This window comes from Trichosurus vulpecula, chromosome 7 (genome assembly GCF_011100635.1).
Source record: "Trichosurus vulpecula isolate mTriVul1 chromosome 7, mTriVul1.pri, whole genome shotgun sequence".
Classification (NCBI taxonomy): Eukaryota; Metazoa; Chordata; class Mammalia; order Diprotodontia; family Phalangeridae; genus Trichosurus; species Trichosurus vulpecula.
The window spans coordinates 240,016-262,813 of NC_050579.1; the positions used below are offsets into that span (position 1 = coordinate 240,016).

General features: G+C 45.8%; 1 protein-coding gene across 1 annotated transcript in view; it reads left to right on the forward strand.

Moving 5' to 3' along the window:
- EFHD1 (EF-hand domain family member D1) overlaps positions 1–20,715 on the forward strand; it is a 48,521-nt gene extending 27,806 nt beyond the window's left edge. The window contains exons 3-4 of the mRNA XM_036766017.1: positions 13,064–13,198; positions 17,863–20,715. Coding sequence (XP_036621912.1) covers positions 13,064–13,198; positions 17,863–17,997 — 270 coding nt within the window. The 3' untranslated portion in view covers positions 17,998–20,715. The remainder of the gene's footprint in view (positions 1–13,063; positions 13,199–17,862) is intronic.
- The last annotated feature ends 2,083 nt before the right edge of the window (positions 20,716–22,798 follow it).

A 22,798-nucleotide genomic window follows, 5' to 3' on the forward strand; every position in this document is an offset into this window, starting at 1 on the left:
GTGAGGGGGCCTCTGAGGTCCCTTGTAGCCCCAAGTCTTTGACCTTGTGAATCTGATCAAACTGAGAAGGGAGAGTTGTCAAAGGAGCCTTTGTAGGAATGGAGAAGGTGGAGCTGTGACTTCAGAGAGCTGAAATAGAGAGGGTGGGGTGTGAGCAAGCTTGCCTCTGCCTAGTGCTGGCCAGTGACCCCAGGCCAGCCTTCTCCCACCACCTGCCCAGAATTCCCTCAGTCTTACTCAGTTGCTATATTCAGGCACCGAGGGTGGGAGGGTGAATGGGCTTCTCTCCTTCCTGAGTCCATGCTCTGTTGATGGTGGGATGCCCAGTTTAGAGCCTTTTCAGTAAACATCAGAGAAGTACAAATCTTGGGGTAGGTGGTGGAGCAAGAAAAATGAGAAAAACACGGGGAGAGGTGGACATTTAAGTATCACCACACACCTTTCTCATGAGAGCTCAGATCAGTTGTAGTGTTAGCGTTATCTCCATTTTTCGGATTGGAAAACTGAGGTTCTAAGAGGGAAGGTGACTTGTCCAGGGTCATAAAGGACCTTAGAGGTGTCCCAGGCTGATCTGCTCATTTTACAGGTGAGGAAACTGCAGAGGTTATGTGATTTGCCCAGGGGTCACACAGCTTATAAGTGGCGAGGTGGGATTTTCTTCCTTCCTCTATCTCTTTTTTCTTTCTTTCTTGTTTTCAACATTCCCTTTTATAAGATTTTGAGTCCCAAATTTTCCCCCTCCCTCCCCTCACCAAGATGGCATGCAATCTGATATAGGCTACACATGTACAATCATATTAAACACATTTCCACATTAGTTATATTGTAAAAGAAGAATCAGAACAAAAGGGAAAAACCACAAGAAAGAAAAAAACCCAAAAGAGAAAATAGTTTGCCTCACTCTGTGTTCAGACTCCATAGCTCTTTCTCTGGCTGTGGACAGCATTTTCCATCATGAGTCTTTTGGAGTTGTCTTAGATCCTTGCATAGCTGAGAACGGCTAAATCAATCAAAGTTGGTCATTGCACAGTGTTGCTGTTGCTGTATACAATGTTCTTCTGGTTCTGCTCACTTCACTTAGCATCAGTTGATGTTAATCTTTCCAGGTTTTTCTAAAATCCATCTACATTCATATACCACAACTTGTTCAGCCATTCCCCAATTGGTGGGCATTCCCTTAATTTCCAATTCTTTGCCACCACAAAAAGCTACTATAAATATTTTTGTAAATGTAGGTCCTTTTCCCTTTTTTACGAAGTCTTTGGGATACAGACCTAGAGTGTTATTGATGGATTAAAGAGTATGCAGTTTTATAACCCTTTGGGCATCATTCCAAATTGTTCTCCAGAATGATTGGATCAGTTCACAACTCCATCAACAATGCATTAGTGTCCCAGTTTTCCCCACATCTTCTCCAACATTTATCATTTCCTTTTTTTGTCATATTAGCCAATCTGAGAGGTGTGAGATGGTACCTCAGAGTTGTTCTAATTTGCATTTCTCTAATTAATAGTAATTTAGAGCATTTTTTCATATGACTATAGATAGCTTTAATTTCTTCATTTGAAAATTGGCTGTTCACATCCTTTGACCATTTATCAATTGGAGAATCACTTGTATTCCTATAAGTTTGATTCAGTTCTCTACATATTTTAGAAATGAGGCCTTTATCAGAGACACTGTTTGTAAAAAATTGTTTCCCAGCTTTCTGCTTCCCTTCTAATCTTGGTTGCATTGGCTTCGGTTGTGCAAAAACTTTTTAATTTAATGTAATCAAAATTATCCACTTTGCATTTCATAATGTTCTCTGTCTCTGGTTTGGTCACAAATTCTTCCCTTCTCCATAGATCTGATAGGTAAACTATTCCTTGCTCTCCTAATTTGCTTGAGGTATCACCCTTTGTGTCTAAATCACCCATTGTGACCTTATCTTGGTCTACAGTACCAGGTGGGACTTGAACCCAGGTCTTCCAACTCTAAATCTAGTGCTCTATTCACTACACTCTTTGCTGTCTCTAAGGGTATCCAAGCTGGAGAACTCTCTGAAAATGAGTACTCATTAGCATCACAGATGGCTTAATAAAAGGCTTCCTAATGACTATGACTTTCCCTTTGCCTCTTTATAGCCCCAGACACAGTTCTTCTCCTTATCTGACTTCCAATCCCTCTCTCCCAGGAGATTCTTTCTGCACCACCCCTGCCCTGGCTGTACTCTCCTCCCTTCCCCTACCTTGACTCTTTACTTCAACTCTTAACTCTACCACACCCACAAACTGTGGGTATCCTCCAGGGCTCTGTCCTGAGCCTTTCTTTCCTCCGTCTGTATTGTCTCACTTGGTGAAACTTATTGGTTTCCATGGGTTCAGTTATCATCAATATGCAACTGATTTCCAAATCAGTCCTAATCTCTACCTAATGGTACCTAGCTATAGTACCATTTCACCAACTGCTCATTGGACTTCTTTCTCCAGGTGGATGCCTCATGGAATTCTCAAGTTCAACGTGTGCAAAGCTGACCTTATCTTATCCCTACCCCTACCTAGACCATCCCACCCCTCCCCCAATATGAACTTTCTGATTATCATCTAGGGCACCACCAGGTCAGTCACTTAGGCCTCCAACATCAGGATTGGTGGGGGGGGGGGGGGAGATTTGAGGCAGGCTATTGCAACAGTCCAGGCGTGAGGGACTGAGAAGCCTGTTCTAGGGTGGTGGCAATGTCGAAGGAGAGAAGAGGGTTTATTTGACAGACGTTGGCAGAGGTGAAATAGTCTGGAGTTGGGAAAGAGGTGAAATTGACCAGAGATGTTGCAGAAGTGAGCAGGGATGTTGGCAGAGTTGAAATCAATAGGTCTTGGCAAGATACCTCCTCCTCACCTCCACTTTTCACCTACTCTGAATTTGTTCTCAGTTTTTAGCTCAGTGCCTGGCTCTGAAATGCTCATAGTAAACATTTAATAAACATTTTTTGACTGACTGAACTTTCAAATTAAGCTCTATTTTAAACCTTCTCCAAAATGGTGAGGATCGCTTCAGGTTCAGAAGCCTTGAATCCCAGCCTCCTCGTTCATTCACAGCTCCCTGCCAGATATGAGACTCTGAGTAGGTCACTTTGGCCTCAGTTTCCTCATCTGGCAAATGAAAGGCTTTAACATTATGGTGCTGTGTCTTCATACTACTATTTCTATGTCTGTGTCTACTTACTGCTTATTTCTTAGAGTTAAATTTGTGAATTTGTAAATATATCAATATGTGGAAGAGGGTTTCCTCATTGGAATCAATCTTATTAAGCACTTTCTATGTGCCAGGCACTGCACTAAGCACTGGGGATGTAAAAAGAAGCAAAGGATAGTCCCTCCCCTCAAAGAACTTATAATCTAATTGGGGGGGGGGAGACAACATGCAAACAAATTTGCAAAGTAATCTGTATACATTAATGTATATGAAAATCTCCCCCTTCCCCACCCCAGTAGATTTTGGGGTATAAGATTATATGTCAGATTTAGAGTTTAGAAGTCATCTAGAATAACTCCCCTACCCCCAACTATTGCACAGATGAGAAAACCAAAGACCAAAGAGGAGGAGGATATGGTTACAGGAGGGATTCAGACCAAAGTTTCATAGTACAAATCTCATGCTCTTCACTGTAGCTCAGTGCTGGATTATTGCAGTCTATTTCTGGTACTTAAATGGACTTTGCAAAAGAATTAGATGAGCAGAAAGCAATTCTGCTGTCTGTCCTTCATTTGGTCCATTTTACCCCACACAGGCAGAGTGGTGCCATTAATAGCTAGGGAGCTGGAAGTTTCCAGGCAGAGAAGATATCATATTGTAGCGGACAGAGCAGTCCATAAAATCCTGAAGTGCAGGAGAGAGGGCTATACTGGGCACAAGGAGGGGGTCTGGCTAGGGCAGAGACAGCCTGTCCTAAAAAAACTACTTTTCCCTTCTTTCAAAATCTGTTTTTTCAAAACTACAAAACAAATTCAATATACTTGCCACATAGTCAGCACTTAAATGCTTATTGAATAGATCCAGAGAATGGAAGCTTCTGGGAGTCAAAAGGCTATTTCTCTTCTGTCTCAGTAATCCTGAAGCCTATCACAATGCCAGGCACAGCGTAAGTACCAGGCACTGTGCTGATGACTGGAGTAAATGTTTTCCCATTCTGTGGTCAGTGGGCACATCCCCAGCTGTGCCTGGCCATCTTTCACTGAGCATTCCTGGATTTCAGCACCTGATTTGTGTTTGGATTCTTAAGAACCTTAGCCTCCTTCACACAGAGGAGAGACTTGTTACTTTGGGGGTGAGCACTGAGAAATGTGAGTCCCAAACCCACAGGAGACAGCTGCTGAAGTGAGAGCAGGTGCCTTCTGGTGGGCATGGCCTCAGAGGAGCAACTGAGTGCCCAGCTGGTATCTGGTGCCAACTGAAATGAGCAGCAGTTGTTGAGACGACTCAACTTCTTCTGGGGCAAGCCTGTACTCCTCACCAGCATCCCAGTAGTCTGGAGGCTGTGGCCTGATTGGTTTGAGATTTGTTTTGAAGCTGGCATTTGGTTCATTGTGTAACTGAATCCTATTGGATTGAACCCACTGGACATTCAAGCTAGATGAGTCCATACATTGTCAGAGCTTTGGGATCCTAGAGCCAGTCAGCCAGTGAACACTTTAAGCCCTCAGCAATGGGGCCTGACATGTGTTCTAAGGATGGAAAGGCAGAAAGAATCCCTGTGCTCAGGGAGCTCTGTTCCAACATGTCCATGTAGATATCATGCATGCAGTCGGCATGAACAGAATTTGTGCAGAGCAGATCGAGAGGCTCTGAAACAGAAAGGCATTATGGGGCGAGAGGAAATTGCCTCTCTGCAGAAAGTGGGGTCTGAGCATTCTTAAAGGAAGTCAGGGAAATGGACATGGAGGGGAGGAGGGAGAGCATTCCGGACATAGAAGAGAGCCAGTGCAAAGACATGGTGGTGGAAAGAGAACACTGACTGGCATGTAAGCCAATGGAGCTGGATGATAGAGTTCATGATGGGGCATGAAGCATAAAGATTTGGAAAGGTGTGGAAAGGCTTTAAATGTCCATCAAAGAACCTGATATTTGATCCTGGAGGTAATAAGAATATCATATTACATGGTGAGATTTGGCCTTTAGGAAAATCACATTGGTAGCTGAGGTTGGATTGGATTAGAGACGCTGAGGCTGGGAAGCCAGTTAGATGGGGGGGGGGGCCAACAACTGATGAGATCCATGCGAGTCAGGGGAAAGGGATGTATAGGCTAGAAGGGATAAAGGGAGAGAGGATAGAATTTGTCACCAGATTGGCAAACATGACTGACTGGGAGGATGGTCGTACCCTCAGCCAAAACAATTCAGAAGAAGGCTGGGTTTTAGAGGAACGATAATGAGTTTAGCCTTGGACATTCTGAGTCTGAGATGCCTGCGGGACATTAGGTTTGAGTTGTCCAACGGGAAGGAAAGGTGATTCAGGACCAAAGCTCAGAGGAGAGACTAGGGCTCTGTACAAATACGTATGGATCAAGGACATCAGCCCAAAGGTGACTAACTGAACCTGTGGGAGCCAATGAGATCCCAAGGAAGAGAGAAGAGAATGTGGCCCAGGACAGACCCTTGGGGACCACACAAAGTTAGCGGGTGTGATATGAACAAAGATCCAGCAAAGGAGCAGTCAGGTAAGAAGAAACCAGGAGAGAGCTGTGTCACAAAAGCCTAGAGAGGAGAGAGGATCCAGGAGCAAATGAGGGTGATCAGTGATGTCCGAGGCTACAGAGAGGGCAAGAAGGATGAGTGCTGAGAACAAGCTCTTCGATTTGGCAGCAGAGAGGCTACTGGTAACTTTGGAGAGGGCAGTTCCTCCAGAATGGTGAGATTAGAAAAGCCACAGTTTGGAAGAAACTGAGGGGCACTAAGTGCGGATTAGCCCAAGAAAGGAGGGAGCAATAGAGAGCTTTGGGGCCTGGTCTCATCAAGGTCAATTTATTGGGGTTTCGCTTTTAGGATGGGAAGACTTGGGCATTTGTATAGAGGGTTTCAAAAAGATTGCAAGGAGAGGATGTGGAGGCCCTGGCCCCTGACAGCTTTTTAAAGAGTAGAGCTCTCAGCTAAAGTGTAGAGAGATGCAGGGCAATAACTAGATGACGTGGCAGGGAAGGGAGAGACTTCAGAACAGCAAATAAATATCCGTGCTGCATGGGACCTTAGAACAGAGAATGACAGAGCTGGGAAGAATCTCAGAACACAGAAAAAGAAGCCCATTCTCATAAGATCATAGATGTAGACCTGGCATGCCATCCATCTGGTGCCACCTGCTCATTTTACAGATGAGGAAACTGAGGCCCAGTGAATTGCCCAAGGCCATTCCCAGGCAGCATGTGTCAGATGGCATTTGAGCCCAAAGTACTCTGACTCCATAACCAGGACTCTTTTTTTTAAACTTCCACTTCATTTTTTTTTACAAGTATTTATTTTCTCTTCCTTCCCCTCCTCCTCCACTTAAATATATTTTTAGATATATAAATAAAACCTTCATAACAAATATGAAGGGTCAAACTAAACAAGTTCCCACATGGCCCTATCCAAAATGTGTGTCTCATTTTGCTTCCCAAGGCCACCACCTCTCTGGCAGGAATTTGTCTTACATCTTCTGGAATCAAGGTTCTATCATGACTTTGATCAGGGTTTCAAAGCTGTCCTCCTGGCTCTTCTCCCTTCACTCATTGTAGAAGTCTTCCTCTGAAACTCTCTGTCCCATCTCTTAGGGCACAATAGCGTCCATTATGGTCACATACCATAATTTACTCAGCCTTTCCCCAATTGTTGGGCACCCCCTTTGTTTCTAGTTCTTTGTTACTACAAAAAGAGCTGTCATAAATATTTTTGTCCCTGTGGGTCCTTTTTCTCTGTCTTTAGTCTCTTGGGGTAGAGGGGGCTGCAGTGGAATAGGCCTAGGATGGGGGTCTGTGGGTCAGAGAGGATACACAGTTTCATGACTTTCTGGGCGTAGTTCCAGATTGCTTTGGCATGTGGCTGGACCAACTCACAGCCCCACCAGCCCTGAATCAATGAGCCTATTTTCCCTAAGCCCCTCCCACATTTGTCATTTTCCTCTTTTGTAATCTTGGTCAGGCAGTTGGGTGTGAGGGGAAATCTCATGGTGGGCTGGCTTTCCTTTCTTGAATTATAAGGAATTTGGAGCATTTTTCACCTGGCTCTTGAGAACTTGGAGGTCTTCCTCTCCATGACACCAGGATACCTCCTGACTTGGTCCTGGTCAAGACTAGAATAACAGTGTTTTCGTTTTGGTTTTGTTTCTGGTACCAGAAAAGTATTTAAAAAGAAACAACCAGCTTGTCACTTTTGCCAGGTTTCTCTCCTGTCTCCTGGATGCAGAGAGTCCTATCCTACTCCCCAGTTGGATGGGAAGAGGTGTGGGGGCTGGGATATGGGTGACCCGCCAGGCCCATACAATGATGGTTTTGTCCTATTATTCACGAGGCTGACTTAATGAGGAAAAGGGAGGGGGCAGGGAGGAGGGTCAGGGAGCATTTCCATTAAAGGAGTTCACAAAAACATTTTACAGCTTGTTTAAAGAAACTTGGGAAGCTTTGCTGTCCTCTCCCCAGCTTCTGTCCCCTTTTCCTCCCTCCACCTCTTGACAGTCCTAGCTGGGACCTTGGCCAATTCTTCCCCCTGCATACCAGACTTTGAGGGCTATAAATAGGAAGACAAATGAGGAGAGAAGGTTGGCAAGCCTGGAAATGGGTGTTCTGATGAATATTTAAAAGAGAGGACCCTCCCCTCCCCCCAAACACACAGACATATACTCACCCCCACACATATTAAACAGCAGCTTTGAAGAGGTTTTATGGAAACACAAAGATCTTTAAACTGAGCCTGTGGCTTCAATTGGCCTGGAGGGTGGGGCAGTGTTGTGCCTGGTCCCATAGATGGCCAAGACTCATCATAGCCATCCAAACACTGGGCTGGACAGCGCTAAAGAGCCAGGTGCCTTCAGACCTGCTCTTCGAGAGACTCGGGAAGCTGATTTTATAAGAAGAAAAGAGCTGTTGGGCAACTTCAGCCCAGGAGATCAGTGGGGCCAAGGGAGTGGGGGAGGGGTGGATTGGAGTGGGGGGGGGCCTCCTTTGGGTTGACTTTAATTGGCTTTAGTTACCCAAAAAAGAAGACTGGCTTTCCTTCCAAAAGCCTAAATTAGGAATTCCTTCTCCTTGTGTTTCTAATTTAAACTTTGAAGAATGGGTGGGAATCTTTCTTAAAGTCTTGTCATTCCCCATGATAGGAGAAAATGTGAGTAATTTAGGATCATTCTCCTCTCTTCCATGAGGGAAGAAACCTTAAATTTGTGCTGGTTCTTCACACTTTTCATTTCTCTTCTACCTCCTTCTTTAAGTTCGCCTTGGGTTTACTCTGTCCACATCTTAAGTTGCCCAGGTGACAGCTTGGACAGAGCTTTGGACTTAAAGTCAGGAAGACCACCTGTGAAATGGGGACAACAGCACCTGCCTCACAGAGTTGTGAAATAACGGGCCGAATGTTTTTCAAACATTCAGATGCCATAGAAACACTTGTTAGCCTCATCGTCATCACTGTACTTCATACTTGTGTCTATAGGGTCACAGGTGGAGAGCAGGAAAAGGAGCCTCAGCGTTCATTCACCAAGTCCAAACCTTTTTCCAGATGAGGAAACTGAGACAAGAGAAATTAAGTGCCGTGGCCAGGATCACAAAGCTAACAAGTGTCTGGGTTCATGTTGGAACTGGGTCTTCTTGATTCCAGGTCTAACACTCCTAGAGGTCAGAGGTCATTCTTGCTTTGATTTTTGTATCTCCAGCCCTTAGCACAGTGCCTGACCCATAATGAGGGCTTCATCAATGTTTGTTGATTGATTAGTTCTCAAGCTCTAGATTATCTTCTGTAAAGGGGAGAGTTGGGCAAAATTCAGAGACTTAATTTCTAGCCTCTTGAAATGAATTTTTAAATATACATGTATATGTGTGTATTTGCGTGCATCTGTGTATGTACATCCACACACATACCCAGTGGCTCCCTGTTGCCTCTAAGAGCAAATACAGGCTCCTCTTGATTATTTAGAACCTTTCACAATCCAGTCCCAACCTACCCTTCCCACCCCATTACATGTTATTCCCACTCTCTTACTCTGTTGTCCAGTCAAGCAGGCCTTTAAAGTGGAATGAGCCCTAACTGCTTAGGCAGTAGGGCAGAGTGGATGGATCAATGGGCCTGGATACAGGAAGACCTGAGTTCAAATCCTGCCTGAAACACGTAGCTGTGGGTCCCCAGGCCAGTCACTTTACCCTTCTTGGCCCCATTCCTGGTAGCTGAAGCATCATCTTCATGGCTTGTGCTTTTCTCTGGGGACTTCAAACTCTGCCCTAAGCACTTGCCAGAAGCTCAGGCTTATAAACCACTTCTTAATCTCAGTTTTAGACAAATAGTGGGGGAGGGACAGGAGCAACCCAGTTGTAGGAACTGGGCCTCCTTGTTAGGAAGAATGTGGACACCTTGGAATATGTCCAAAAGAGGGGGAGACCAGGTGGGTTAGGGACCTGGAACCAGGGCTGGCTAAGGATCTCTGGGAAAAGCTGAGTGAGGTGCTTAGTCCAAAGAGAAGAAGACTCAGAAGACCCAATGGATGTATTTGTGTCTGGTTTTTTTAAATAATTTCTCAACCCCCAGGTGAAGAAGTCTGCTCTAGAACCAGAACTAGAACTTCTCTAGGGCAGAAGCTGCATTGAGCCAGGCTTCATCTTGGGTTTTTTGTACTTATTTTTGTTACTGTCCAGATTCATGACTTCATGAGCGTAGGGAAATTCTGGTTTGGAAATTCCCTCCCCCAAGGCAGAGCAGCCATCCCTCATAATTTTTAGTCTTAGGACCTGGGAGGTGAACTGATTTGTCTAGAGTCACACAGCCTTTTACTAGGGCTGGACAGGAACCCAGGACTTTCTGATGCCATGAGAAAAATGTCTTGGCCACTATTACAGTTGTCTCAAAGTGGACTGGGCCACCTCAGTAGGGAGTGCATTCCCAGTTGCTGAAGGAGGTTTCTGTTGTAGGTTCAGCTTTAACACCCAGCATCAGTAGTTGAGATTTGATGATGGGATGAAATGAGGTCTGAGTGAGGTGCTGAACAAAGGAAGTTGGCTTTGCTCAAACCCAGCAAGGATCCAAAGCCAAAATACAGTGACACTTTACTTCTCTGGATGGGGTCCCCCTCATGTCCACGGAAATGAGTCTGCTCAGGGTATCATAGGTGACCACTAAGTAGGAGAGGCACTGACTGCATTTGCTGGGACCTTTCGTGGCCCCACACCAGGAAGCTTTCATGGAAGGAGGAAGTGCAGGCAATGCTGGTCCTACCATCACCACCAAAAAGAGGCGAAACAGTCACTCGTGGAATAGTGTCAGGAGGGTTCCTACTTAGCCACAAGTTGGGCTAGGGGCTGTCTTTGTTCCCTCCCAGCTCTCAAAATGAGTGATTAGGGGGCTAGCAGGGACCCTCATTACTCCGTACCTGAATTCTCTTTCGCTTTTTGTCATCAGGAAATTTTGTTAAGACTCTGGGACACTCCCCTAGAGACCTCCTTCTAAGGATAAGATCTGAAGACTGATTATACTTTAAGGCTGGCCATTCAGTCAGTTCCACAGCCACCTGATTGCATGATCATGTGACATACCTCACCAGCTTATCCTCAAGAAGAACACTCAGTTCTGCTTACTGCATTTATTAAGCACCTACTATATGCAAGGCTCTGTGAGCTAGGCTCTGGGCATATACAAAGACAAGATTGAATTGTCTCTGCCCTCAAGGAGCAAGAGGAGTATGACATGCTCTAAGTAAGCAAATATAACTTATAGAGTAATAATGCAGAGTGATTTCAATAAGGAGAGAGTGCTAATGACTGGGAAACTGAGGAAAGGTCTCAGAAGGTGGAAAGTAGGGTCAACCCTGTGCACAAAAGTAGAAAATGGAATCTTGTTTACCAGGCACATCTGCCAGGCCAGGATAACTAGAAGGCAGGTACATAGGAGGGAAGTACATGAGAAGGTAGAGGCTTGTCAGATCTCAAAAGAGGAAGTGAGAGTTGTTGGACATGTTAACGACAAAGCCATGCTGACTCTTGTCGCCACTGCTTTCTAGACAGAGGTATAGAAGCTATGGAAGGAGGACACCCCAAGCCCATTTTGGCCAGAACAGAGACTGTATTAGGGAATAATGTGCTAGAGGTCTGAAAAACGTAGAGAAATGTCAAGTACTTTGCCAACATCTTTGCAAATTGTATCTAGAAAAATATCTATTATGTCTAGTAAATTGTATCTATTCCTTGATCCCTTGTCATCAATGACTGCTTCCTTCCCTTAAAGGATACATTCTAGAACTTGGCCAAGAATCAAAGTCAAGCTCATTGGTCTGTAGGTCACTGACTTTTCTTCTTTTGGGGGAAAATCGGGACATCACTTGGCCTTCTCTAGACTGCGGATAATTCTCCTTTTCTCCATGATCTTTTAATGATCATGGACTGGAGCACTTAATGTTGATTAATTGATTATCCACAGGAGGGTGATGGATACATGTTAGATGGGAATTGGTTGAAAGAACTGGGGGGTGTTTAATTTGGAGAAGAAAGAATTAGACAACTGAACTAGGAGCAGTGGGTGGAGGTTGCCCAGAGTTAGATAAAGGCTTGGTGTCAGGAAACAATTCCTGACCATTGGAAAAGTGAACCAAAGAGGAAGGGACTTGGGCTGCTGTGACAGGGCAGGGCAGGGCAGGGTAAGTCTTCAATGAGGGATGGATAATCTCAAGTCTAGCACACTGGGGTCCAGGGATTCTTGCAGCCCACCATTGCTCCTTATTGTGCCCTCTGGGGCCAAGCAGCATAGAGCTAGATCTGGCACATCTTTGAAGCCCGCTCCCGTGGCCCTTCTCTAGGCCAAACATCCCCAGGTCCTTTGACCTACGCTCATATGATGTGGGCTCTTCACCCTCCCAGTCATCCTCCTTTGTCCTGACTAGCCATCTGACTGTTGCACTGAGTGTGACTTAGCTTTTTATTTATTGAGAAGCTGCCTCAGGATTTTGGATTGCCTCAGGAGTCATCATTTATGTGATTGGATTTAGGTTAGATGGGGCCTTTAAGAACATCTAGTCTGGCTCTCATTTTACAGTTGTAACAACAATGTTGCTAGCAGCTGATGTGGGGCAAAAGACCGATGACAGCTGCACGCAGGAGGGCTGCTAGCACAGGTCCTTTGATCTGCTTTTCTAAGGAAAGTAACTTTAAGGGGTTAACAATCTTTCTTTAATCAAACATACATATATCATTCACTTAGTTCAGGGGGAAAAGCCAGCACCCTGGACTTCAGAGACTGTACAAACAGAAATTATAAGCATACATTATATAAACAGCAAATAACACAAACCAATGTATCCATAGCAATATATACAGTTACCAGAGAGAGAAGCAACAACATCTGAATTTTTCAAAGGGGGTGGGGCATGGCTCCAATGGCTACCCAGAGTCTCATCTGGCCAAATCACCAACAATCTTCCAATGAATGTGCCCACAAAACAAAACACCAACCTCAGATCTTATATACCCTCAGGGCCCTGGGGCACTTGATTACCTCAGTGCTGAGAAGCACTCAAACAAAAAAAAAACAGCAAAAAGTCCCATTTTACTTGCCATTATATTTGAAAGGCTAGACTCATGGGTACTTGATTACTTTAGCATTCCAAAAGAGAAAACAGTAAAAAAAAAAAAAAGAGTCCCACCCTAATTACCATAACAACAGATGAAAATGAGGACCAGAGAAGGGAACTGACTGCAAGGAATGAAACAAGAACAAGCACTGAGAATACAAATGAAAGCCAAAGAAAGACAACCTCTGCCCTCAAAGAGCTTACAATCTAAAGGGAGAACCACAAGTATCTAAAAGGGAGCTGCTGGGATGGAAACAAAGATTTTTCAGGCCTGTTTCCTTGTTGTCCTGGCAGTTTCTGCTGATTTTCCGAAAGGCGGCTGCGGGGGAACTGGAGGAGGACAGCGGCTTGATGTCTCTAGCAAAGCTCTCGGAGATCAACGTGGCCATGGAAGGAGTGAAAGGGGCCAAGAACTTCTTCGAAGCCAAGGTAAGAGGGTACCCATTGTTGACCTTCCCTCTCAGTCCTCCCCCAAAGGGACTTCCGAAACTGTCACTAAACCCTTTTGCCAGTCCAGTAAAAAAGAAACCAGCTGCTCTTGAACTTGTGTCTTACAGTAACCAGGTGTGTTGGTAAGCAAAGTGGGCTCTTAGCGCTCAGTTCAACCAAGTGCCCTTGAAGAGTTTGGTTTTTGTTTCCTTTGATTAATTCAGTGTATTTCATTGAGTCTTACTAGGTGCTAAGCCCCAGGCCCAAAGCCCTATTAGGTGCTTAAACCTATGTGGGTGTGAAGCTCCCAGGGTATTAAGGGGAGGTGCTAACTCAAGAGCCAATCATTGGAGCCTAAGTTCTGGTCATTCAGATGACGTTTGATGACATCTGAAACAGTATAAGAAGAGAAGACAGAGCTATTTTCTGAGGGGCTCTCACTCTTGGTGGCTTGTGACAGACACTCCGAGCAGCTGTAGCTAAGGGCCCTCCAGCTCTTAAATCCAGATGTTGGGACTTTGTTAAACCCTGGTAACTATGTATTGGGATTTGAATCAGACAAGGTCTGTCTGTCGATGTTTGTACTTTGTTTGTATTTTGCTCTGAAGTTCAGGGTGCTGGCTTTTTCCCCTGAGCTAAGTGAGTGATATTTGTATGCTGGATTAAAATAAGCTTGTTAACCCCTTAACTTAGCTTTCCTTAGTAAAGCAGATCAAAAGAACCTGGGCTTTTGCAGCGTCTTTCACCCCCACAACAGCTGCTAGCTGGATTGTTGAAACACCAGGAAATGGGAGCAGTCCAGCTATGGACTTGTAATGGACTTGTAATCCATTCCTTAATCTTATTTTTATTGGTATTTTTTATTTGTTCATCACCTTCATTTCCAAAAATATCCCTCAATCCTTCCCTACCCAGAGAGCTATCTGTTATGGGATTAAAAGATAAAGAGGGGGAAAAGTAGTCCCTCAAAACTGACCAACACATCAAACTTGTCTGATAAGGTTCCACACCCCTGCTCTTCCACCTCTGGAAAGAGGGATGGAAAGAGGTGTTTTCATGATCCTATCTGGGGCTAATCAGTCAAAAGCATTTATTAACTTCCAAGCTCTGCAGGAAGCACCAGAGAGCCAAAAAGGAGGGAGTTCCTGTCCTCAGGTGGCTGACCTTCTATTGATAGATAATATCACATTCTAGAGTTATCATCTAAAGGTTTGTCAACAGCTAGAAAAGGAAGCAGTCATCACAAGAGATTAAGGAATAGATACAATTTACTAAATGAAACAGATATTTTCTAAATAAGATACTATAGATGTAATTTGTAAAGATGTTGGCAAAGCACCAGACGACATTTCTTCTCTACCTTTTCAGACTTCTAGCACATTATTGTTCCCCATATGTAGTCTCTGTTTTGGCCAAAATGGGCTGGGGATGTCTTTCTTCCATAAGATTCCATCTCCCACTTCCACACCTTTGCCCAGGAAACAGTGATAACAAGAGTCAACATGACTTTGTCAGTAACATGTTTAGTTACTCTCATTCCTTTTTTTGACAGGGTTACTGGACTGAGAGGGATAATAATGGTACCTGTCCTTCAGGGTTGTCATGAGTCTCAAATGAGGTCATATTTGTAAAAGCACTTAGCAGAGTGCCTAGCACACAGTAGGTACTATATAAATGCTTAGTCCTTTCCCCCTTCTGGGCCTTGCTCATCTCATCTTGAAAATAAAAGGGTCAGATCAGATGGCCTCTAAGTGCCCTTCTTCTTAAATGCTGGGGTCAAGGTTCATGGCACATTCAGTGATAAGTTGTGGGCTGGCTCCCAGATGTATAGATACTATGATCCAAGATGAGCCTCTGTTGTGACATATTCCTTAAGAGAAAGAGGAGGCTTCTGTGAGTGAGTCCCTTTCATGGGGAAGATGAGAGAGCCTGACTGCCTGAGAGGCCTCCCTGCTCAGCTGGGTTTTCTCCCTTTCCTAGGCAGGTGGATGGTGCAGTGGTTGGATCACTGGACTTGGAGTTAGGACTTGAATTCGAATTTTGCCTCAGATAGGTATCTGCTGTGTGATCTTGGGCAAGTCTCAACCTCTCTCAGCCTCATTTCTTCACCTGCAAAATGAGATGAGGTTGGACTCCATGTCCCCTAAGGTTCCTTGCTCCCAGGCCCCTAAATCATCTGAGATGTGGTCCCCAGAGCTCGAGAACTCCCAGGGCCAAGAGCCCAACAAGGGGAGAGCTTTGTCAGTCCAAAGCACCAGCCCTTCAGCTCTGGGGCACATGGCGCCAGAAGTGGCCAGGGGAGCTCAGCTCAGCTCCAGATGTGCTCCAATCCAGCTGCTGCTACTTGGGAAATGATGGGATTGGCTGAGAGTCCTAGACTCTCCTTCCCTGAGGTCATTTCCTGCTGGGTGTGGCTCGACTCTATACCTTCCAGTAAGCAACCTTTCTGAAACCTCAGTTTCCTGATTTGTAAAATGTGGTTAATCGTAGTCCTCCCTCCCACCTGGCCTGGTAAATCCTGGTAAAGGCTGAGGAAAGCCTTTGGCAAATCCTAAATCAGGCTCTGTTCGCATTTTAATCCTTTGAAGGCCAAAGCCTACAGGGAAGGCAGAAGCCTGCTGCTCTGCTCTCCTCATTCCCTCCTGAGGAGGTAGTTGTTTCTGGGGATTTGCCCACGAAGGCCAATAAAGAAAGCAGCAGCCCTCAGGTCAATTCCCAGCCCTGTCTGACTTTGGGCAAACCTCCTCCCCCTCTGAGCCTCAATTTCTTCATCTCTAAAAGTTGTTCATTTATTCAACAAACACTTGTGATGCCTACTGTATGCAGCACACTGTGCTAGATACATGTGGAGGTAACAAGTTAGAAAGGGCCATGCCTGAGTAGAGTCCAAGAGAAGGGTACAATACATACACACTGAATGATATCAAATATTGCATGATTTGGGTATTCGAAGGCCTGAACTAGGAATTCTGGGATCTGAAGCTAAATCCGTTGTGGGGGATGGAGAGACAGGAGGCCAGTCCACTCAGAAGCTTCCCAGTCAGGACAACCCCCTCTCCTCCAACTCCCAGAATTAGGGACAGAAGCAGGGTTAAGACTGATCCGTTCTCACTCCCAGCAGGAAGACGTGGGTGCTGAGGAAGGCCTGCCCCTGGACTTCTTATCCTAGTCCTGGGGGTGAGGGTGGCAAAGGAGATAAGGGCACCGATTCAAAAGTTGGCCCAAGTCAACTGGTCCAGTCCAGCCCTCTCTAAACACCTTCAACAAGTGGTCATCCAAGCTGCAAGACCGCCAGGGAGGGGCTGCCCACTTCCTCCCAATGAAGCCCTCCCCGCTTCAGGACAGCTAAGTATTAGGAAAAACTTTCCTGGCATCCAGGCCCAATCTGCCTTTTTGCAACACCTCTAGGCCACTAGGTGGCGCAATAGATAGAATGTTAGATTTGGAGTCTTAGTGATCCGAGTTCAAATGTTACCTCAGATAATAGGTTTGTGATCCTGGACAAGTCGCTTAAACTCTCTTAGCCTCATTTTCCTCCTCTGTAATATGAAGATAAGAGCACCTGCCTCCCAGGGTTGTTGTGAGGACAAAATGAGGTAATATTAGTAAAGTGCGCGCTTTGAAAACCTTAAAAGTGCCATCTACATGCTAAATATTATTCATAGAATTACAGGGCTAGGGCTGGGAGAGGAGGGCTCTTTCTGCCTTTTGAGCAGTCCCCTCACTTCCAGGCAGCAAACGACAGGAATATAGCAAAAGCATGAAGGGAGGACCCTCCTGGTACCCATGGGTGCAGGTTCTACCGAGAATGCTGAGGTGCTGGGCCAGCAGCTTTGCCCTCTGGATATTGATGCCCAAGCCCCAGCCTACTTACCCTAGTTCCAGCTCTGTGTATTATTCTAAAATAGACTGCTAGGGGTGAGGGGAAGCTTTGGAAGCAGGTGGCATTTGGGCAGATGAGATGAGAAAGGCATCCCAAGCAGGGAGAATTTCAGGAGGGAGATCGCCCAAAATCTTGGCAAAAGCATGAGCCAAGGCACTGGGACCTCCAGAAGGTGGAGTTAGGCCTGGCCATCAAGGATCAGCCTACCTAGCTAGTAGAAGCTGGGGTGCAGAATGAGTCAGAGGTCCTAGATTTGAGTTCTGGCTCTGACTTAACTACCATTGTGACCTTGGACAAGTCACTTGGAGTCAGGAAGATTTTGGCTCATATCCTGCCTCCCACCCTACCTATATGACCCTGCCTGTTCCTCAGTTTCTTCATATGTGAAATGGGGGGGATGTATTTGATGGCCTCTAAGATCTGCTCCAGCTTTAAATGTGATCCCATGATTCTGTGAACCAGTTCTGCTCACAGTTTCCCCAATGAATGGCAGGGCCTGTTTCATTTTGAATCCCCAGGGCTATGATCCCATGAGTCAAATTGGGCCTCCTAATGACTTGATGGGGCTGAACCATGTTTCTTTAATCATCCCTGTCTTCTCTGTCTCCTGTGGGCCCAGATAGCAAAGTACTAGTTATAGAGCATTCCAGGCAGGCAGGTCCCTTGCCTGCCCCGGTAGGGATCCTCAATGGTGGTAGTAGGTAGGTGGGGCATGCTGAGCTACATTGAGGGGCTGCTCCTTCCTGCCTTCTCACTGGCTCTGTTGATCTTGTCTTTTTAGGTCCATGCCTTGTCTGTGACCAGCAGATTTGAAGCTGAGATCAAAGCAGAGCAGATGGCCCGAAAACAGGAAGAGGAGGAGAGGAAACACCGGAGGGCTCTTTTCAGAGAGCGCCAAGCAGCCTTCTCCCAGTAACCCCTGCCAGGCCGACTGTGCCTGAGTGTGGTCAGAGACTTGCCTTGATGTCCACCGGCTGTGCCTTACAAGTTGGCCTTGGAGGAATGCCCAGCACCTTGTCCCCCAAGGAGGACCCATCTCTTTGAATATCCAGCATCCTTGTCATCCCCAGCTACGATGACCTTTCTTCTTGAGTTTCCTATGCTTCGTGCCCCCGGGATAACTGGTCCCCGTAAGACCCTGGGAGACAGAGTAAGGAAGGTCAAAGTTGGGGATGGGAGGAGCTGAGTTTTGCAAAAAGAGGGAAAATAGTTCCTTTCTTACCTAACCCCTTTTCCTCCACCCTTCAAAAGCTTCCAGGACTTTGCCATTTTCGTGGTGGCTTTTACTTTCCCTCTGTCCCCTTCCTTTTAGCCAAGCCTTTCAAGGAGGAAATAATGTGCGGTCATTTGGCCAAAGAAAGGTACAACTCTTCCATTCTCCTGTGTTCTGTTCCCATGTTCAGACTGATTGCCTTCTCAGAGTGCCCTCACCAGAGGTATACACTGTTGGCTTTGTTGTAGATTCTTCCCTCCTTCCATCAACTCCCAAAGGCAAGGCTGTTCAACCATCCTTCCCCCTCACCCAGTGTTCGAGGTGGGGGAGGACTCCAAGAGCCCTCCAAAAACCCACGGTGTTGGAGGGAGGCAGTTCTAAAAGCCCCTCTTATATTCTGCCACTCCAGTCCCACAGGCTGTTATTTAAATGGATGGAAAGAAGCTGCATGCCCTGGGACCCTTTTCCCAACACCCTTTACCTCCACATAGTAATATTTTGTCAGATTGCCGATTTGGATTAGAGGCTTCATGCAGCACACCTGAACCTAACCAGAACGCCTGCTCATGGTTCTGGAACGTTTAATGTACAGACAGGTGGGTCTGGGACCATATTCCATGGCAGGCGGCCATTCCAAGACCTCTGTGCCCCAAACCTTTGGGGAGTACGTGAGACTCCATGATTGTGTCTTCTTGTCTTCTTTCTATCATCCATGGTGGGGCAACCCTTCTTCGCCCTCAAGAGTTTTCCCCTTTTGACCTTTTTATTGAAAAAAATCATCATGCTGTCAAAATTGGGCGTTTCAAAGAAAGGAATTTTAATGGATTTCAGAATGACAAGTAGTTGGAGTTCTTTTTATTGATAAAAATAGGATGTTTGTAAGGTCACTCTTACCAGCTCGATATCTATTAAGATCCGAGGCTGTCCTTTGGCCAAGAAATCAGTGTTTTTAAGCCTTCTTGGTTTTCCTTGCCAAATGAAGTATGCAAATAAAATATATTCTCTCACTGGCTGGCTTTTCTGCTTGTTGAATGGCTGGGAGAGAGGAGGATCACAGGAATGAATGGGTTAGAGGGTGGGTTGGGTTTAGTCCCTTTGTTACCTACTGTAAAGTGCCCTGATGGCACCACTAGTTCCCTGACGTGCAGGAGCTAGGGTTAGGCCAATAGAGTTAGAGCCAGAAGGGCCAACTCCCCAACAGAGGCCTTCAGAGGGGAAGGGACTTGTCCAATGCCATGCAGACAGTAAGTGGCAGAGCTGGGAAGGTCACAATAGTTAACAGTAATAACAGCTAGCATTCACATAGCACTTTAAGGTTTGCAAGGTGTTTTACCAATACTATCTCATTTATCCTCACAACAACCATGGGAAGTAGGAGTAGTTATGCCCAGTTTACAGTTGATGAAACTGAGGCAGACAGAGGTTAAGTGACTTATTAGTATCTGAGGCTGGATTTGAGCTCGCATCTTCCTGACTCCAAGACCAGTCTTTTATCCATTTGTACCCCCAACATTAGTGTGGGGAACTCACAATGCTGGTCCCAAATTCATCCATTAAGCATTCATCAAGCACCTACTTTAGCCAGGTCTTAGGAATTCAAAGATAAAAAGAAAATTGCTGCTTCCCTCAAGGAGTTTGCATTTGATTGAGGGGAATCTGCTTGTACGCAGATTTGACCCCAGGTCTTCCTGAGTCCAGGCCCAGCACTTTCTGCTAGTGCTGGGGGGCCATTAGTAACCATCTGGTCAAATCATTTTATAACTGAGAAAACAGAGGCTCAAGGAATGATTAAATGTCTTGCCCGCAGTCACCCAGGTGGTATGTCCAAGTGGGATTTGAACCCAGAGCCAGTGTTCTCGATCTCGTCTGATCTGAGGTCATTCAGAGGCTTCCCATTGCTGAGCAGGGCAGTCCTGGCTGGGTGAACACTGGGCTTAGGAAGGACCCACCCAGAATAGCCAAAGCTCTTCTACAATCTACAGTACTGGGAGCAGGGTTTCTGTTCTTCTGAATACAAGACAAAGTGCGCAATTTCAGTCTCCAGAGAAGAAATGGGAAAGTTGCCCAACCTCTGTTCCTAGCTTCTACATCCCTCTCACTTCTAACATATATGCCTTATTTGTGCGCAGCTCTTGGCATGCTGCCTCCCCAGTTAGACTGTAAGCTCTTTGAGAGCAGAGCCAGTGTTTTTGTAACCCAGGCTCTTAGCGCTGTGCCTGGTACATAAGTGTTTAGTAAATGCTTGTTTCTTGACTTGTAGAGGTGGGAGCCTATGTGTGCAGAATATTATATACGCTATCAAAGGTGCTTACTGTGTCAGTTGGGAAAGACTCACTGAATGAAGAGTTGGAAGTGTATTTGGAAAAGTCTGATGTAAAAAATACAAGGCATCAATAAAACAATGTTCCAAATAAAAATGTATCAGAAGGCCTGTTCATGTTCTTCTCTGGGGTGTGGGTCTGGTTACTTCTCTTCTGTAGAATGACGTTAGACTGGCAGCTCTAAAATCCCTGAAAGGTGCAAAGGGGAAGCTTCCCTTGCAGACCCACATTTGGCTGGGTGTGCACTGAGCAGGAGCTGAAGAGTCACCAGGGAGGAGCCTCTTCCACTTGTCAGGAAACCCACCAGGGACTCAGGGAAAAACTTGCTGCCTCTAGGATCTGAAATTTTGTTATTGGCATTCAAAGCCCTTCCGGGTCTGGCTCTAGTCTTCTGTCCAGCATTTTCACATTTTGCTGCCCTTCACATGCTCTAACCAAACCGGTCTATTGTTCCAAGTGCACAGAATTCCATGGCCCAGGCCGGAGCTGCTCCTTGCTCATGGAATCCCTGGCTTCCTGCGAGCAGGGCTTGGCACCTATTTCTACTTATTTGAATACATGCATTGTCTATCCTGAAAATAGCACAATCTCCCAAATTTTAGCCCTTGTATTGCCAGGGCCTGACCAGTAGGGGGCACCACAGTGCACAGTGCTGGGCCTGGAGTCAGGAAGACCTGAGTTCAAAGTCTGATATCTGGCACTTAACTAGCTGCGTGACCCTGGACAAGTCACTTAACTCCTGTCTTCCTCATTCTCTAAATTTTTTTCAAAAATAATAATAGTTATCTCAGGGTTCTTGTGAAAATCAAATGAGATAACATTTGTGCAGCACTTAGCAGACTGCCTGGTACATAATAGGTGCTAAAGAAATGCTTGTTTCCTTCCTTCCTTCCTTCCTTCCTTCCTTCCTTCATTCCTTCCTTCCTTCCTTCCTTCCTTCTCCCCTCCCTCCCTTCCTTCCTCCCTCCCTTCCTTCCTTCCTCCCTGTCTTCCTTCCTACCTCCCTCCTTCCTACCTCCCTCTCTTCCTACCTCCCTCTCTTCCTTCCTTCCTTCCTCCCTCCCTGCCTTCCTTCCTACCTCCCTTCCTTCCTACCTCCCTCTCTTCCTTCCTCCTTCCTTCCTTCTTACCTCCCTCCCTTCCTTCCTCCCTTCCTTCCTCCTTCCTTCCTACCTCCCTCTCTCCCTTCCTCCCTCCCTTCCTGTCTCCCTCCTTCCTCCCTTCCACCCTTCTTTCCTCTCTCCCTTCCTTCCTCCCTCTCTTCTTTCCTTCCTCCCTTTCTCCTTGAGAGTACAGACTGTTTCAGGCATTCCTATTTCCAGTGTATTCTAAGGACACCAGGATTGGCATATAGTAAGTGCTCTTTTAATCTAGTACAGGGGGAAAAGCACTGGCTTTGAAGTCAGAGAGCCTGAGTTCAAATTCTGACCTTGGGCACCTCTCTGAGCCTCAGTTTCCTCTGTAGGATGAAGGGGATTGAACTCCGTAGCCCCTGGGATCCCTTCCAGCACTAGAGCTATAACCCAAAGATGGGCGAGACCTTAAAGATAGGCTCAGAAGTGCCAGATCACAGTCAGCTCCAGTGGAAAATGGCTCACTTTAAAGGGTACACCTGCAGGTGAGCGGAACGAATGGGTGGGAGGAACATTCCTGGGGGAGGTGAGGTCAGAGGAATGACCCAAGATAAGGTCATTAACTTAGTCAAGTGTCGAGTAGGGAAGGAGGAGGCAGAGGGGACCCAGGGACCCGTCCCCCAGCACTTTGTTCATTGCCCCTCTCTCCCCTCCCCCACCCACACTACTTGATACATGGTCTATTTTGGCATTTTAAATCATGTGTTAAAAATATGCCTTTACTGTTTTTATACAGCCAAGGCTTCTCTGTGCAGCAGACTGCTTTTTTTTTCCAAAATTTTGAAAGGCTATAGTCGGCTACTTTACTTTGCAAATTGTTATGAAATCCCATGCCAAGAAGGTAATCTCCATGTTTCCAAACTCCCAGTTTTGAGTTATTGGCCGCAAGTAGCTTTTGGACTTCTCAGCATCCCTTCCCATCCTGGATTCTAGAAGACAAAAATAGGACTTTTAACTGATAAAAATAACCCCCTATTTTTAGCTTGGAAAGCACTGGAACTCCTCCGAACCATCTTTTTTGTTTAAAGATGGCTCATATTTTGTTAATGT